The sequence below is a fragment of the Puma concolor genome, chromosome E1 (genome assembly GCF_028749965.1).
Source record: "Puma concolor isolate L17-30 chromosome E1, mPumCon1.1.hap2, whole genome shotgun sequence".
Taxonomy (NCBI): domain Eukaryota; kingdom Metazoa; phylum Chordata; class Mammalia; order Carnivora; family Felidae; genus Puma; species Puma concolor.
In genome coordinates this window covers 47,922,882-47,937,539 of record NC_141680.1, presented here as the reverse complement: position 1 = coordinate 47,937,539, position 14,658 = coordinate 47,922,882, and the positions used below count along the sequence as shown (strand labels likewise).

General features: G+C 46.0%; 1 protein-coding gene and 1 long non-coding RNA gene across 10 annotated transcripts in view; one reads left to right on the top strand and one right to left on the bottom strand.

Moving 5' to 3' along the window:
- The window catches only part of MARCHF10 (membrane associated ring-CH-type finger 10), an 82,835-nt gene that overhangs the window by 32,181 nt on the left and 35,996 nt on the right, over positions 1 to 14,658 (top strand). For 8 of the 9 annotated variants that reach the window (XR_015244230.1, XR_015244229.1, XM_086687662.1 and 5 more), the window contains exon 4: positions 6,683 to 6,854. Coding sequence is in view for 7 of the 9 variants with exons in the window: in XM_086687662.1 (XP_086543788.1) it covers positions 6,683 to 6,854 (172 nt within the window). In the remaining 2 variants the exon portion in view is untranslated. Of the gene's footprint in view, positions 1 to 6,682; positions 6,855 to 13,579; positions 14,136 to 14,658 lie in introns of those variants that run through there. The other variant, XM_086687666.1, reaches the window with a different exon arrangement.
- Positions 971 to 14,191, bottom strand: LOC147574466 (uncharacterized). The gene is made up of 3 exons (XR_015244231.1): positions 13,903 to 14,191; positions 10,839 to 10,933; positions 971 to 1,413 (listed from the first exon to the last, which is right to left on the bottom strand). It is a non-coding gene; the product is annotated as an uncharacterized LOC147574466 (long non-coding RNA).

Sequence of the window (14,658 nt, the reverse complement as noted above, 5' to 3'; positions counted from 1 at the left end):
GCTGTTTTTTGTACCGTTCTTTCGACTGCTCTATAGATTTGACATTTTCAGAATAAGATTGAAACATTATTAAAAGGTATCTGTTGATGCAACGTATTGTTAAGTGAAACAGTATGTATGGTACAATTCTATTTTTTTAATCAGACTTGTATAGGCATAAACATGTGTTAGCGTAACGTCAGCTGCTGTAACAAAGGGACCAAAAATATGATGAGTGAATCAAGGCAGTTTAGTTCTTGCATGTGTGACAGTTCAGGCTGGATGAACCAGATGGGCAGACAGCTCTCCTCCACCAAGACTTTCAGAGACTCGGGCTGATAACAGTTCGGTTGTCTTCAATGCATGACTTTCAAAGTTGTTGCCTTTCTAGCTGAAGTGCCGGGCCAGACACTGAGGCAGAAGTGAGACAGACACTTTCACTCCCACTCGGTGGGTGAGACTTTCCTCCGAGGCCAACCACGTGGCAGGGGAGACGGAAACGTTCTGTTCAAGGAGGGTGGCCATATCCCAGCTTCACCCTATTGCTTGAGAAGGGATTTCAGTGGAAATCCATCGCAGTCATTAAAAGGGAGTCTTAAAGAATATAGACCAAGCTGCTTGCAGTTTTTAGTTCTAGGTTAATGGGGCTTTGAATGTTTTACATTTTCTTTCTTAGGCTTCTCTTTATATGTCCATTATGAGCATGCATTCCTTTTGTAATGAAGAGTTACACTTCACCAAAAAAAGCCATTGAAACTATGAAAAGATCATTTCACTGGCAAATTTTCAGGATGCTTTCTTTTCCCGCTCTGAGAGAAACATACATGCTCATCTTAGAAACCATGTTAAGCATTTTTCTACTCAGAAACCTTCAGTTGGACCCCATTTTCTATCACATTGACTCTCAATTCTTTGCTTGCATCTCAGGCCCCCCCCCCTCAATCTGACGCCACCCTGCCATCCAGCTTTCTCTCTCCCCCTCCTCCCCCACTCTCTGCTCTGGCCCCTTGCCCTGTCGTCTGAGGATCATGCCCTACTCATTACTCCATCCATACCTTGGCTCCTGTGCTGCCTCCAGCCTAAGGCAGTCACCACTCATACTTCAGGTTCCAGAAACCTCAGGAACCCTGCCTTGACTTCGCATCTTTTTCTGTGCGTTCCTTTGGAATTCAGAATCGGTGCCACCCGATTTATCGCTTAATTAAATGTTGTTTTGCATTTCATGAGATTATAATCTCATCTCTCCCACTGCAAGCTTCTTGTCTTTAAATGCCTTCCTGGTGCTTGAGTAGGGTTGAAGTCATAGTCGTTGCAAATGATGCTTCTCAATTAATTCCCACATTGTATGACATATTATTTCGAGTAGGAGGTACTTTTGTAGAGGATCTCCATTTGATGGCCAAATCTTTCATGTTCCTCAGAGGCTCCTCTCAGCTAAAAGGGGCACAGGAATTCAAATAAAGAATGGAGGAGAAATTTATTGTAGCCAAACTCTACTTGAGAAATATCCAACGGAGGGCAGTCTCGATGTGCTACTAACCACTACACTTTAGTGTTCAAATTTTAAAAATCCAGCATTTTCTGGCCACACACCTGCTGCCCACCACACAGAACTCCATCCCAGAGCACATCATACGCACTCACTCACTTGCACAGGTCCCCAAAAGCATGAAAATGTGTCACCACCCACAAGAGTGATTTCTACAACTCACAAGGGATTAATTTGCATTACAAGAAATAGCTAGCAAGTGTCAGAAAACCTGTCATGTCTGCCATTTGAGTAGCTTGCAGCTCTGAGCTTCACCCAGAGGCCATTCCACAGTCAGATGGAGAGTCATCACGAAGCAAATTCTATGGTCTCACGTGCCCCTCCTTCAGGGAGCCGACGCCGTGGTCATCAGATGTTGGGAAGACTTTGACCAAGGCCACTAGTGACAGATCAGTGTCTCAGGCTGAGTCATTCCAACTTGCTAGCATGAAAATCACAGAGACCGTGGCAGGTGGGGGGTGGGGCGCTCTTTCCCGAAGGCCACGGTAGACACAGGTGCACGTGATATTTACACACGGGGCAGCCCCCCTGACTCCAAAAAGCATCTTGCGGCGAAATGGAGCTCAACACTGTCCTGAACATGCGAAGGACTTTGCTGCTTTTAGAGTTTTTTCTAGATTAGAGACAGGTTAGCCTGCTTTGTGACAAGCCAGCCCTCTGTGTAGAACATGCTTTTATGCTTCTTGAATGCACAAAGGAGTCCACCCTGCCCAGAATGCTACATATACAAGCTACCTTCGATTCTCTAAGGCTGTTTCTGTGTCTGAGGCACAATTTGAACGTAGACTTTGGAAACTTGAAGGTACACGTTCGCACCCACAGTCCTTCAGTCACCCTTCCCGTGTTGTTACTGTTTGGACGTCAAGTGTCACCGCGTTGGTCACTGTCTTTCATGGTCTCATGAAAACATACTTATTTCAAGTGTCATAAACACACTTCTCTGGCAATAGCCCGACACTACTCTTTTCCTCTTGTTCACAGCAGGTTGTACCCTGATCCACACCATATCGGGAGATCTGCTCAGCCCAGCTTTCCATCACATGACATGTGGCAAAAATGGGGCTAGTCTACGTCAATCAGAATGCAGTAGCACGCCCTGAAGGAGGGAGGGCGGGAGAGAGGGGCCATCCCATTTGAGGACCAGTTTCCTGGGTCTTGGAAATGAGCCATCAGGCAAGAGCTGGAAAATAATCTGGTCTCGTCCATCCCTGACTACTTAGGTCTCCTTCTCTTCTAATTGTCTCTGTTCACTGTCACCTTGCCATTCCAGATCCCACACTGTGAGGTCCCAGGTGAAATAATCTCATCATTCTCACGTCCCTGAGGCAATGTGTTCCACTTCCCAACCCCTGGGTCTCCGTCTTCCAGGAGGCCTAACTAGAACCATTATAGCATCAATAAGTCGTTCCCTGTGGAAGTCCCTAATGGGACTCCCAGACAGGAGTCTTCCTCTGAACTTTGGAGAGAGCCTTGCCCTGGGCAAGGTAGTCTCTCTATTCTGCCAGAAGAGCAAGTGGGGGACCGGGGGAGAATGATAAATACAAAAGTAATAACACTCTAGAAAAATGTTCATTTTGACAATAGCTTATTGCTATTCACATGGCTTTATTAGGACTTTCTTACCAAATTATGAATAGGGAACTGAGAATCCTCACATGTATCCTGTAGCTTGATTTTTAAAAGTTTCTTTCTAGTTAGGTTTTTTTTTTTTTTAAATGCTTTAGACTTTGATTTTGAAAGACAAAGCTGGTTTTCTTCCCCCAAAGGAATAGCAAAATGTGCTGTTGCCTCCACCTCCATGTGACATTTCAACTTAGGAACATATGGGGGAAGAAATGAACATTGTAATTACTGTTCAAAATTACAAGGGGGAAAAGACAGTTTTAAAATCAACTTTAAATCAAAATAACTTAATGATTATTGTTTGATAATCTCTGACTGTTGTTAAATATTTTCCATTAGAGCTTTACTGTCTGAAAAAGAAATCGTGCCATATTTTCTTAAGACCAGACAAATTTCAGCTGGATACTTAGAAGACAATCATAAATTCAATAGCTTGTGAAAGAAACCAAAGGTCCAGGTGCGCCTGGGTGGCTCAGTCGGTTAGGTGTCCAACTTCAGTTTAGGTCATGATATCACAGCTCGTGGGTTCGGGCCCCGAGTTGGGCTCTGGGCTGACAGCTCAGAGCCTGGAGCCAGCTTCAGATTCTGTCTCCCTATCTCTCTGCCCCTCCCCAACTTGTGTGCTCTCTCTCTCTCTCTCAAAAATAATAAATCAATCAATAAATAAATCAAGAGTCTGATGTAAGATCTGATCTACCTCTCTGCTCACATTTCTTCGGATGAAGTGAAAATCCAATAGTATTTCTCACTGGGGATTTGGGTTTTGCTTTCAACCACAGGTAGTTAATATTCGGTTGTTAGCGAGTTAATTTTTTAAATGGGTAATTACAAAAGCCAACACTCACATGGCATTTACTGCATGCCTGGTATTGTTCTAAGTGCTACGAGCACGTCCTAACTCATTTAATCCTCGCAGAACCACCACAAGGTAGACACTATGGTTCATGGATGGAAAACTCTGAGATGCAGAGAGATGAACCAAAATTAACACTATGTCGCACAATAACCCTGGGAAACCCAGAATCCCCTCCCAGGAAGTCTTAAATACTACACTTTGGTGCCAGAATGAGTTACTACACTTGTCACACCAAGGATCATCCTCCCTGATTAATATTATGCGTTTTCATAAGAGAGGAGAGAGAATGGCAGAGAACACAAGAAGACGTGAACAAAGGCACAAAAAAAGTTGAAATGATTTGCTTACGATTAGTGAAGCAAGCACATTCATCATAAGTATTATTATTTCTGCCATTGCGACTTTAGTTTCCCACTGACAAAACACCCCCTTCCAGCGGCAATTTCTAGACTCTTAAGAATGATTAGCAACTGGAAGCAAGTAAGGCTGATGGAACTAGGAACCGGAAAAGGATGTATTCAGAGCACAGGTACACTATTCCCTATGTAATAGGCACTGTCTCGTGGACCAAACTTTCGTTCACCTTTGGTGCTATTAAAGGCTTGAAGTATAATGAGTGGGTGAAGGAAGGATAAAATATGGCTTAACACCCACCCAATCAAAAGTCTTGTAACCAACTCCTCCCAATTCACCACTGCCCGGGACAAGCAAAGAATCCAGCCCTGGCTGAGGGTGACAGACCCACCAGTAACGGTGGACGCTATTATTGCTCCTGATACTGTAACCATGGATATTGGTAGTCGTAACCCAGAGTATCTTTTTCCTGCCTTTGCATTGGCTAGAAATAAAGGGCTGAAGAATAGACCCTTTCTATTGTCCACTCACTCACATGAGGTATTTGTGGGGCAGTTTGTGGAAAAAATTCCATCCCATGTTCACTGACGTTCTCCTTGCCTAGGACAGTCTTGGGAATCATAATTAAAATTTGCCCACATTTCCTACTCTGAAAACAGAGAACCTGTCTCATGTTCAGAAATGACGTAATGCTTCATAGGGTGCCTGGGTAGCTCAGTCAGTTAAGTGTCTGACTCTTGATTTTGGCTCAGGTCATGATCTCACGGTTCATGAGTTCAAGCTCCATGTTGAGCTCTGCATTGACAGTGCAGAGCCTGCTTGGGATTTTCTCTCTCCCTCTCTCCCTGCCACCTCCCTGCTCACACTCTTCCTCTCAAAACTAAATAAATAAACTTTTTAAAAAAATGACTTAATGCTTCACCTTTGACATTTCAGAATCATTTTGAAGGATTTCTATTAAATTCCAGAATTGAAAAGGAAAATGGAGAACAACCAGTTCATTAAGTCCTTTCTTTTTCCTGTCTCTTTATCTGATTTGTTTTCTGAAAACACAGGGAGAAACAATAATTGTTTGAAGGCTGTCTCCAGACTCTAAATTACAAAACAACAATTTATTATCTTAGAGGATAATGATCTGTCCACCTGTAGATTTATACAGACATCTTTGAAGAAGACTGACAAGCAGGGGAATTTTTTTTTAGAATTTAGTTTGTCTTCTGTTGCACCCAATAATTCAAAGCTACTCAGGGTATTTTCCTGAGTCAGGAGCCCTTGAAATGAAAATGCCACAATTGTCAGCTGGAACGATGAGCAAGATCAATACAAATCGCCACGTTTGGGGAAGAGGGGGCCATTAATGTAGCACTCTGTCTGCAGAAGACCGTGCATCCTGAGAGGACTTTCCCAAGACTGGACTAATGTGCCTGTAGAAGAACTGAGAGACCCTCCCCCTGGGGAGGGAGGGGCGGAGACCTTGGGGTTTAGTTTGTTGCAGAGTGTATCACAAATCATAACACCAGGACCTAAAACCATGAGGTAGGACTTAACTCACCCACTGTGACCAGATTTCCCATAGCCAGTTACGTTGCTTTCATTATTCTTTTGGTGAGTGTAGTGGCGGCAAAGTAGAAAACTATCGAATGCCTGGATAATTTTTGTTGTGTTGGCAAGGCTGCGCTGAGACACTCTGACGCTGCAGGAATCATGATTTGGCTGTGCGTAGATTTATAATGACTTCTTTATAGAAGACGGACAACTAGGAGACTCTTAAAAAGATTAGTCTGTCTCACGTTGCACCCAGTAATTCAGAACGGTAAACGTAGGTCTAATTTTTTCAGTCCCAACACACTGTCTAAATTTCCTTTTCATTGTCAAGTATATGATTACCATTAGGAACATCTTTCCTCACCCACCCCCAAAGCAGTTCAGATAACAAAAGCAAGAAGTTTAAGGGCATTGATTGTTTCTTTTGCTTTCATACATAGCTTTCATAACATGAGCTGTTTGTTGGTCATCAAATTACTTAAGGGTCAGAAATGTATTCTTTTCATAACGTTCTACAAGATAGACTCGTAGAAGTGTCTCCTTTTTATGGTGTTCTGCAAAATAGTCTCATTAACTTTGCTATTATTTCTAATTGATTCTTCTAAATTGATACAGTCCATCAAAACCTCACTGGTAAAAGGGCATATTAAGCATGGCGGGATATTCCAGTGTTAGTGTTGGAGGGATCCCTGCAGTCAGCTAGTCTCTTTTTCCCTCTGCCCAGCAGAGATGACCTATTTGGCCATTAATACTCAGACACCTTTCATTTCCGGTAGAGTTCTGGTGAGGAGGATTCTGTAGCCGAACCAAGACTATCCACCAAGAGTTCTGCTGTCAAGGGTGATTCCAGACTTCCGGCAATTGACCAAACATCAGTCAAACAGAAACATAAAAGTACCATGACTCCACGGAAACCGGAGAAGGTGGGCCCCAGCAAACCCTCTTCAGGTGAGTGACTGATGTGTGGAAATTCACAAACTCTAAAATCCCAGCACTACAGGTAATGCCAACACTCAGACTGGTGGTACCGGTTACACCAAGGGCCCTCTGAGTGGCGAATTCAGGTTTTGGAGGGTCCGGTGATCTTATACAAGTGGTAAAATTCATTCTAGAGTAGAAGAGCAAGTCAAGAAGGTGTGACTTATGCAGAACAACTGTTCCCACTGCCCAAATTTGCTGCCCAGTCATTGGCTTTGTGTGACACTTTCCTAGAATTGGTGCCTTTTCGTCTTCCTTACCCTTCTGGGGTGGGGATGGGGGAAGGAAGGCATTTGGCCCCAGGTATCAAATTTTATGACTCAAGCGAGAGCATGAAGAGAAGCTTTCAAAAGCATCTGAATGGCATAATTTATAGCCAAGAAAGAGAGAGTAATAAAGTCCTCCAATACTGGGGTTGTCCTCTCTGGGAGAAAGGGGGCTTGATACATCCTCCCTTTTGTGCAATTTGGTAAATAATTCACTCTTTAGCTGCCTTTGAAGCAGAGATCAGTCCTCCGCTTGAGGCAGGAATGATTTAATAGTATCCAGAAAGAGGATAAATTCAAGTGAAAGCGTAGAGTCCCTCAGGCTCATCCCCATCAAAGCCAACATATGGAGGACAAACTTGATTCCTCCAGGAACTGACTTCGAAGTTGGGGTAACTAGGCAGAAAGGTCTGCCTTCTGCTTGCAGTAGAATGGAAAGGATCCAGATTAACTGCCGAAGAATTTGTAAATAGTGTGCAATTCATTTAAATACAAATCACAACTACTCTCTAATCCTAAATAGCTCTTGTCATGCAACCACCCGTCCAGTTAAGTCTTAATGCATTTTTAGAAAATGGCAGCTTTCCCTCAGATTAACCACCCACATTTTGTTGCTTTAATGAGGTAAAAAAAAAAAAAAAAAAAAAAAAGAAATCTGAAATGATGTCCTTCCAAGCAAAGCCCCAACACTTTTTCCTTATTTAATTAGGGGAAAGTATCATTAATAGTTAACAATTTCTCATTTTTAAGACTTTTAGTAGGAAGTGTGTTTAAAATTTTTTTTAATATTTATATTTGAGTGACAAAGAGGGCACACGGAAAAGGGGCAGAGAGAGAGGGAGACACAGAATCCAAAGAAGGCTCCAGGCTCTGAGCTATCAGCACAGAGCCCTATGAGGGGGCTCAAAGTCACAAACCATGAGATCATGACCCAGGCCACAGTCAGACGTTTAACCCACTGAGCCACCCAGGCGCCCCAGTAGGAAGCATGTTTTAAATTCAGCTGTTTAAGAATGGAATAGGGCAGATAAGATGATTCCCCAATTGCTTCAAAATATATGTGGTCATTTATTGAATTGGGGAGGTTTTTAATAAAAAAAAAATTGAAGTTTAAATAATGCAATTCCATTCACTAGATATGATTTCTAACCTTCTTGCTAAAACTGGGTAGCTATTTGCTTGGGCTACTTTGTCATCTGTCAAGTAAAATCATTAAAATGTACGGTTTAGGCCCACTAGATGATCTTAGTTTGTGTGATTAATACAGATGCTTTTCTGACCGAGCAAACTCCAGATGGACCTTACAACACTGACAAAAGGAAGAATTAATTCACTTTACATTTTATAAAACATCACATCTGAAGAATTACTAGCCTGGAAACACCAAGGTTTAGGCAAGAGAGCCAAGTTGGCAGAAGGCTACCTATTTCATCAAATGAGGGATGTTACTTGGAGTAAAAGCTTTTAAAAAGTACCAGCTTTATTGTCCTATTATGACCCCAGACCACGTCTAGGACCCGCGCAGGAAGGGGCTAGACTGGGGCCTGGCTGTCCAGTGAGCACAGCGGTCCTGGTGATCAATGCCGGTTGCTACAGAAGCCTGATCAGTTGTACAGCAAACTGGATTCACGAAGTTGGCTAAAAGCAAAGCGTTGGCGTGTTAAGATCCACTCGTTCTACATGTGTAGATGCACCCTCAGAGTTCCTTAATTAGCACAGTGAAATGAGAGCCCAGAGACATGGTGAGAATTTAAGCTGAGTCTTTTCAGGAAAAGTCTAGTTGAGTGACGCTAGCAACTCAGAAAATTCAAAGGACTCTCCTGTGGTTCTAGAAAAAGAGGATTGGGGGTCTGAATTATCTAGACACATTGATCCAGCTCACCAGGTTCCTGTTTTTCTTTACCTCTGTAGAGGAATATTTTCCTAAAGCATTTTGGGGGTGAGCCAAAGTTGACAGTGAGTCACCAAAACTCCTCCCATTTCAGAACTGAGATTCTGTGTCAAACTGAAGCATCCAAGCCAGTGAAATCCCTTTGCAACACCTGTGTAATAGACTAACCTTCCATACCGAGGTCTACTAGGCTTTTCCTGAATAAAATAATATAGCTGGGAAATGTGGATTGCCTTACACGCGAATCTATGTAATGATAATCCATTGAAATCAAGTTTTTCCTTATATCCATGTGACCTACCATCTAGAACCCCCGAGAAGGCTATTTACAATAGAGGAACCCATGGTGCCCTCTACCAATAGATTTATAACTGAGAAGGTGTCAGATTTTCATTGTTCTTCACACTCTTTTAGAAGGAGTTCACGCATTTTAAATTAAGTAAGTTCATATATTCCATCAAACTGCTGCTAAATGAGTTGGCTTGTAATTCTCCGTGTTACCCCCCCCCCCCTTCGTGTAGTGTCGGGGAAGTGCCTTAGAGTCAAAATGCTTGGATTAGCATCTGGGTGCCATTTCTTATTTGCTTGCGTGCCTTTGGGCAAGTGACTTCTCTGTGCCTCAGTTTCCTCATCTGTAAAGTGGGGGGTCAAAACAGATCCCACCTCCTGGGATTGCTGTGAAGTTTCAATGATAAAATGTACGCTCAGCCATTAGAACAGTGCCTGTTACCATTAAGTACCTGGTAAATTACAGCATATTGATATCCAGGACACAAGAACTATGTTTAGTAGGGAATGAATTATAAAACCTTGTTTTCTCTGTCTTAATGTTGCCCCCACTCCCCACAATCCTTTTTTTCCCCTTTACCAAAAATCGAGTTATATTTTTTAAGTCCTAATATAAATGCAGGTACAAACACTTTTACTACACCCTGAATTTCCAGAGCAGAACACAAAAGGGGGAGAAATGAATAACCAGAAAGCATTCACCAAGCCAGAGATTTGCTTCATCTCCAAAAAGACATGGAAAAGTCGGGCAGCGAGTCCAGACCCAGCTGTGTCTGATGTGCAATGGATTCAGAAATCCTATTTCACGATCAAGGTGAACTCTGGTCCAGGGAGGGACAGAAAAAGAGCTACATAGTCTTTCAGAATTCTGCATGGATCTGGGAGAGGCTGAGCAGGTCTCCAGGCCCCGCAAACGCTGGGGGACAGAGAAGCACAGGGAGCTACTATGGCCTCCTGGCCTCCTGCCTATACCCGAGACCCCGCCCAGTGCTAGCCTGAGTTGTAAAGGAGCCATCTTCCTTTTCCAGGATGCGTACAGGCATCCAAAGGCCACTGTGCTGCGGGGTTCTGGCGCCTGGAGTCCTGCAGACCTCTCTGCCTCAGTGCCCGGCACACGGGAAAAGAGCATGCCCTCTCCTGTCACCTAGAGCTTGGGCACGGTCTCCCAGTTCTGTGCCAGGAAAATGGATCTGGATGGAGTCCTAGAGCCTGCTTCCAAAGTCTTGCCCTTTTAAACAAAGCCAAGTGTTCTGAAATTATCCTCACTTATTACTGAGTTCAATGTTAGTCATTACCAGATTCACATTTGTGGGAGTAGCAAAGCCTATTCAGCTTAATAATGGCTTCTCGTGAGGACGTATTCTTGTAAAACCAAGAAAAAGCAGTGAACTCAGATTTAAAAAGATAAACATCTAACATAACTGTGGTCTCTTGTGAGTCGGGAAATATTTATTTGAAGGGCGGCCTGGAAGAGAAATTTGACGCAAATCCCAAATCTTCATAACCTACCTTGCAAATAAATTCTGTGGAAGGTTTTCTCGAAAGGCCAAGATTAATGAATTTCCAGGCAGGTCCCTTGGTGTCCCAACAACTTTCCAGGCCATCTGCCCAAGTTAGAAAACAACCACCATAAGTGAACGCTCTTTCTACGTAGAGAATACTAATCCTCAGTCGTTTATGGTAATGCTTCCGAGACCGTGGGGCTCAGGGAGGTCACAGGGCCCAGAACGGGAAGCCATGGCTCAGCATCCTGGTCTACTACTTTATAGCCCTAAATGTGAGCTGGCAACTTCCCCGAACTCAGTTTCCTTGTCAGTAAAGTCGAGTTGTTACCTACCTCACCAGGTAGATGGGAGGATTAAAACCTTGTGGGGAGACTAGGCCGTAGGGAAAGGTCAGTCCTCAATCCTCCCTCTGCTTGGAAATCCCGACTCCCACCCCCACCACCTGCTGCTCCAGGCCTGGCATCTTTTTATAAGCTGCTCAACCAAAGCCATTTTAGTCTGAGATGTAAGACAGGTTATAACTTTCTTGTAAAAAATTGAGGAACTCCAAGTAGTCTAGGGCCTTGGGCCTTAAAATGTCCCCAGACCAGGAGCAGAGGCCTCACCTGAGAGCTTGGTAGAAATACAGAACCTCAGATCCCAGTCCAGACTGACCAAACCAGAACTTGCCTTTGATAGTATCTCTGGGGTATTTGTGTGCACAGATGAGTTTGAGAAGCTCTGCTTTAGGGTCGGCCTACAAATTAAATTAGGAAGAGGAGAGTATAAAGCTGGCACCCTATAGGGAGGCAAGGACCAGGTCCCTGAGGGCCTTGAATGTCAAGCAGAAAGGCATTGGCGCATCAACCTGGGAGGGGATCTAAGTGAGATGTGGTGCGACCCAACTGGCACTTTTACAAGTGGGCTGTGGCATGGAGAGGGGCCTGAAAGGGGAGTGAGAGCAGCCTGACAGAGGCCGAGAGACCAGACAAGCTGTACGTGCACTGCACCCAGAGAGAAATAAGAAGGGCTTGGCCTGGAGTAAAAGCAGAGGGGATGGGGAAGAGGGCTGGGCTTGAGGGATGTTCAAGGAAGTACTCCTGGCAGTACTTGGTGGTGACTCCTGGGTGTGGGGATAAGGAAAAAGGAGGAACCAAAGAGAAGCTGGAGCTCTGGCCCAGAAAACTAGGCCTGTGGAGGTTGCCTTTGTCAAGGCTGAGAAAGCAAGAAGAGAATGGGCCCCATTCCGTGAGTGTTGTCTTTGAGGGGCAGGCAGGATGGCCGGGAGGAAATGCCAGGAAACACCGGAGGACCCAGGTCTGCTGCTGGGCAGAGAGCTCCTGGCCACCAGCAGGAATCCAAGGGCCTAGAGAGAGAGCAAGGGAGCTGAAGAGGGTCTCCCCTGTGAGAGCTCATGGAGCAAGCAGGGATGATGTGGGGAAAGGGCAGAAGAAGACAACCACAGAGAAACAATGCAAGAAGTAGCAGCCACTGCAAATGCCTAGGGAGGCACTGGGAAACGAAGGAACAGATAATTGTGTCAGATCTTGCACAGGATAGGAGTAACTAAGGGCTGAGACCCACCCCCACCCCCAATTATACTGGAGGTAATGATCATGGTTTTCAACTGGATGCTTCCAATGATGGCATTTTAGAATCGGGACTGACTGCAGCTGCAGCCTTTCCCAAACTTCTCTGATAAGAGTCACCCGGGAGGTACTTGATGAAAAGACACATTCCTGGTCCCCGCTCCTGACCCAGAGCGTCAGAATCTCCACTGAGGCAGCCTGTAAAACCACATCTTTAACAAGCACAGCAGGTGATTCTCATCACGGAGGTTTGGACACCTGTCTCACAGCCTTGATTCTAGAACATTAAAGTTGATGAGATACCTGGAGACTCCAATAAGCTGCAGGTTGTGATTCGGTCGGTTTGGGAGGAGGGGGCGAGGATTCTGCATTTCTAAGAAGCTTCCAGGGGACATCCATGCTGGTGGTCAAAGGACCACCCGTGGGGGAACAAGGCCTAGAGAAAACACCTGTCTCATTTTGCGGATGAGGAAATAGTTTTTGAGAAGGTAAACAGATGATCCAAGGTGACCCAGCTGGCTAGTGGCAGCGCTGAGAGATCTGTCATGCACGAGGGGGTCTCTCTGGATCGTGTCTCCATCAGGTGCCCATACTCCGCCTCCAGAAGGTTGGCAGATTAAGTGTGGGTTTAGCGGGCGAATCATTCACTTCACTTGGACACCTCCCTCGTCCACCTGCTTCTTCCCCTCCTTGGTCCCTCCCCCTTTCCGTGATCCCACCAGGATCTCTCTGCTTCTTTCTCTTTTCTCAAACCTCCCCTCTGCAGCAGAAAGGCCAGATTAGGGCATGACTGCCGCCTCCTCCTGCGGGCAGCTGGAGGACTGGAGGGGGAGAGCCTTACCGAGGTGAGACCCTGCCAGCCACCGTATGTTGCTGCGGGCACAGCTAATTAGACTGGCCGTGGGGGCGGAGAAGGGACCCCGCGCTGCCACGCAGGAACTTAGTGGGGGAAGAACTTTCCGGCGTCTGTCAGGGACGCCAGAGACTATTGGCTGGAAGAGGGTGTGATGATGAGGCCGTGTCCCTCAGTTAACTCTCGGGTGACTTTGAGATCCCATCGGCCACCCCTCTGACACCTGGACAGGCCAGCCCGAAGAACCCTCTTTGTGTTCTGATTCATTCACAGGCTTTCCCACCGTGAGTGCTGCCTCCTGATTGCTCTTTTTCTTTTGTGCAGGTGACAGCAGCGAGCACCCCCTGTTCTGTGTTGAATATTCCCCTTACTGCTCTGTCTTCGCTTTCTCCCCCTTCCCGCAGCCCAATACCACTTCCTGCTGCCTCCTCCTGCCGCTCCTGCCGCCAGCCTCCCCGGTGGCCCAGGACCCCTTCCCCCAGCTCCCTCCTGCCCCCTCTCCCTCCTTCACCAACCCCTCTTCCTTGTCCCCGGGCCCCGTGCCCCAGTCCCCGGCCACCCTGTGTTACTTCCCCGTGTCCTGCCTGACCCCAGCGGAGACCCCTGTGCTGTGTCTGCCGGGCCCCAGGAGGCCCAGTAAGATTTACCTCGTGTGGTAAGTCGCCCTCGGCTGGGCACACAGCACAGAGGAGTCAGGGAGAGGGGGACTTCGGGCTTCCGGAAGGCAGGTGGAGAGGTGGGGGGCCGGAGGGCAAGGTCACGAGCAACACCCAGGCGGTGAGGTGTGCAGGGGAGCAGGAAGACCAGACAGCTGCCACTTGACTCGACCTCCTCGTAGCGCTAAGGCGTGAGCAACCAATAAAATCCCGTCCTCTCTCGAGACTCATCTGATTTCTTCGCTCCCGTGGCTGGCACACTCTGGAACATGACGCCCAGAAACAGAGCAGGCCCTCCTGTGTCCGATGGCAGCCCCGAGAGGGCGGCGCGGGGAGGGGGGGGTGGGCAGGCCCTTCCCAAGGCACACGCTGGGACTGAGAAGCCCCGCAGAACCGTGCCGAAAGGGGACAAATTAAAGGGCTCACTCACTGTTTACATTCCCTTTCCTGCCTACTTATTAGGCACCACATTTCCCAAAATCAAAAAATCCCACCTCCTGGGCTCCAAAATAAAACATATTTATGGTACATAATTAAGCTTTAATTAAGATCTCCTCTGGGTATGTGAGACAGCACACATTTCCAGCACACCCAAATAGGCAAATCGACGCGGCCTGTTATTTGTGAGTGTACAGAAAGCTGCCTATTACTCCAGGGCAACACTGGCCCTTGCGACTAAGCTGTAATTCTTCCCACGATCTAAAGGAAGCAAGCCTTTTTTTTTTTTTTTTAAGTTTATTTATTTAT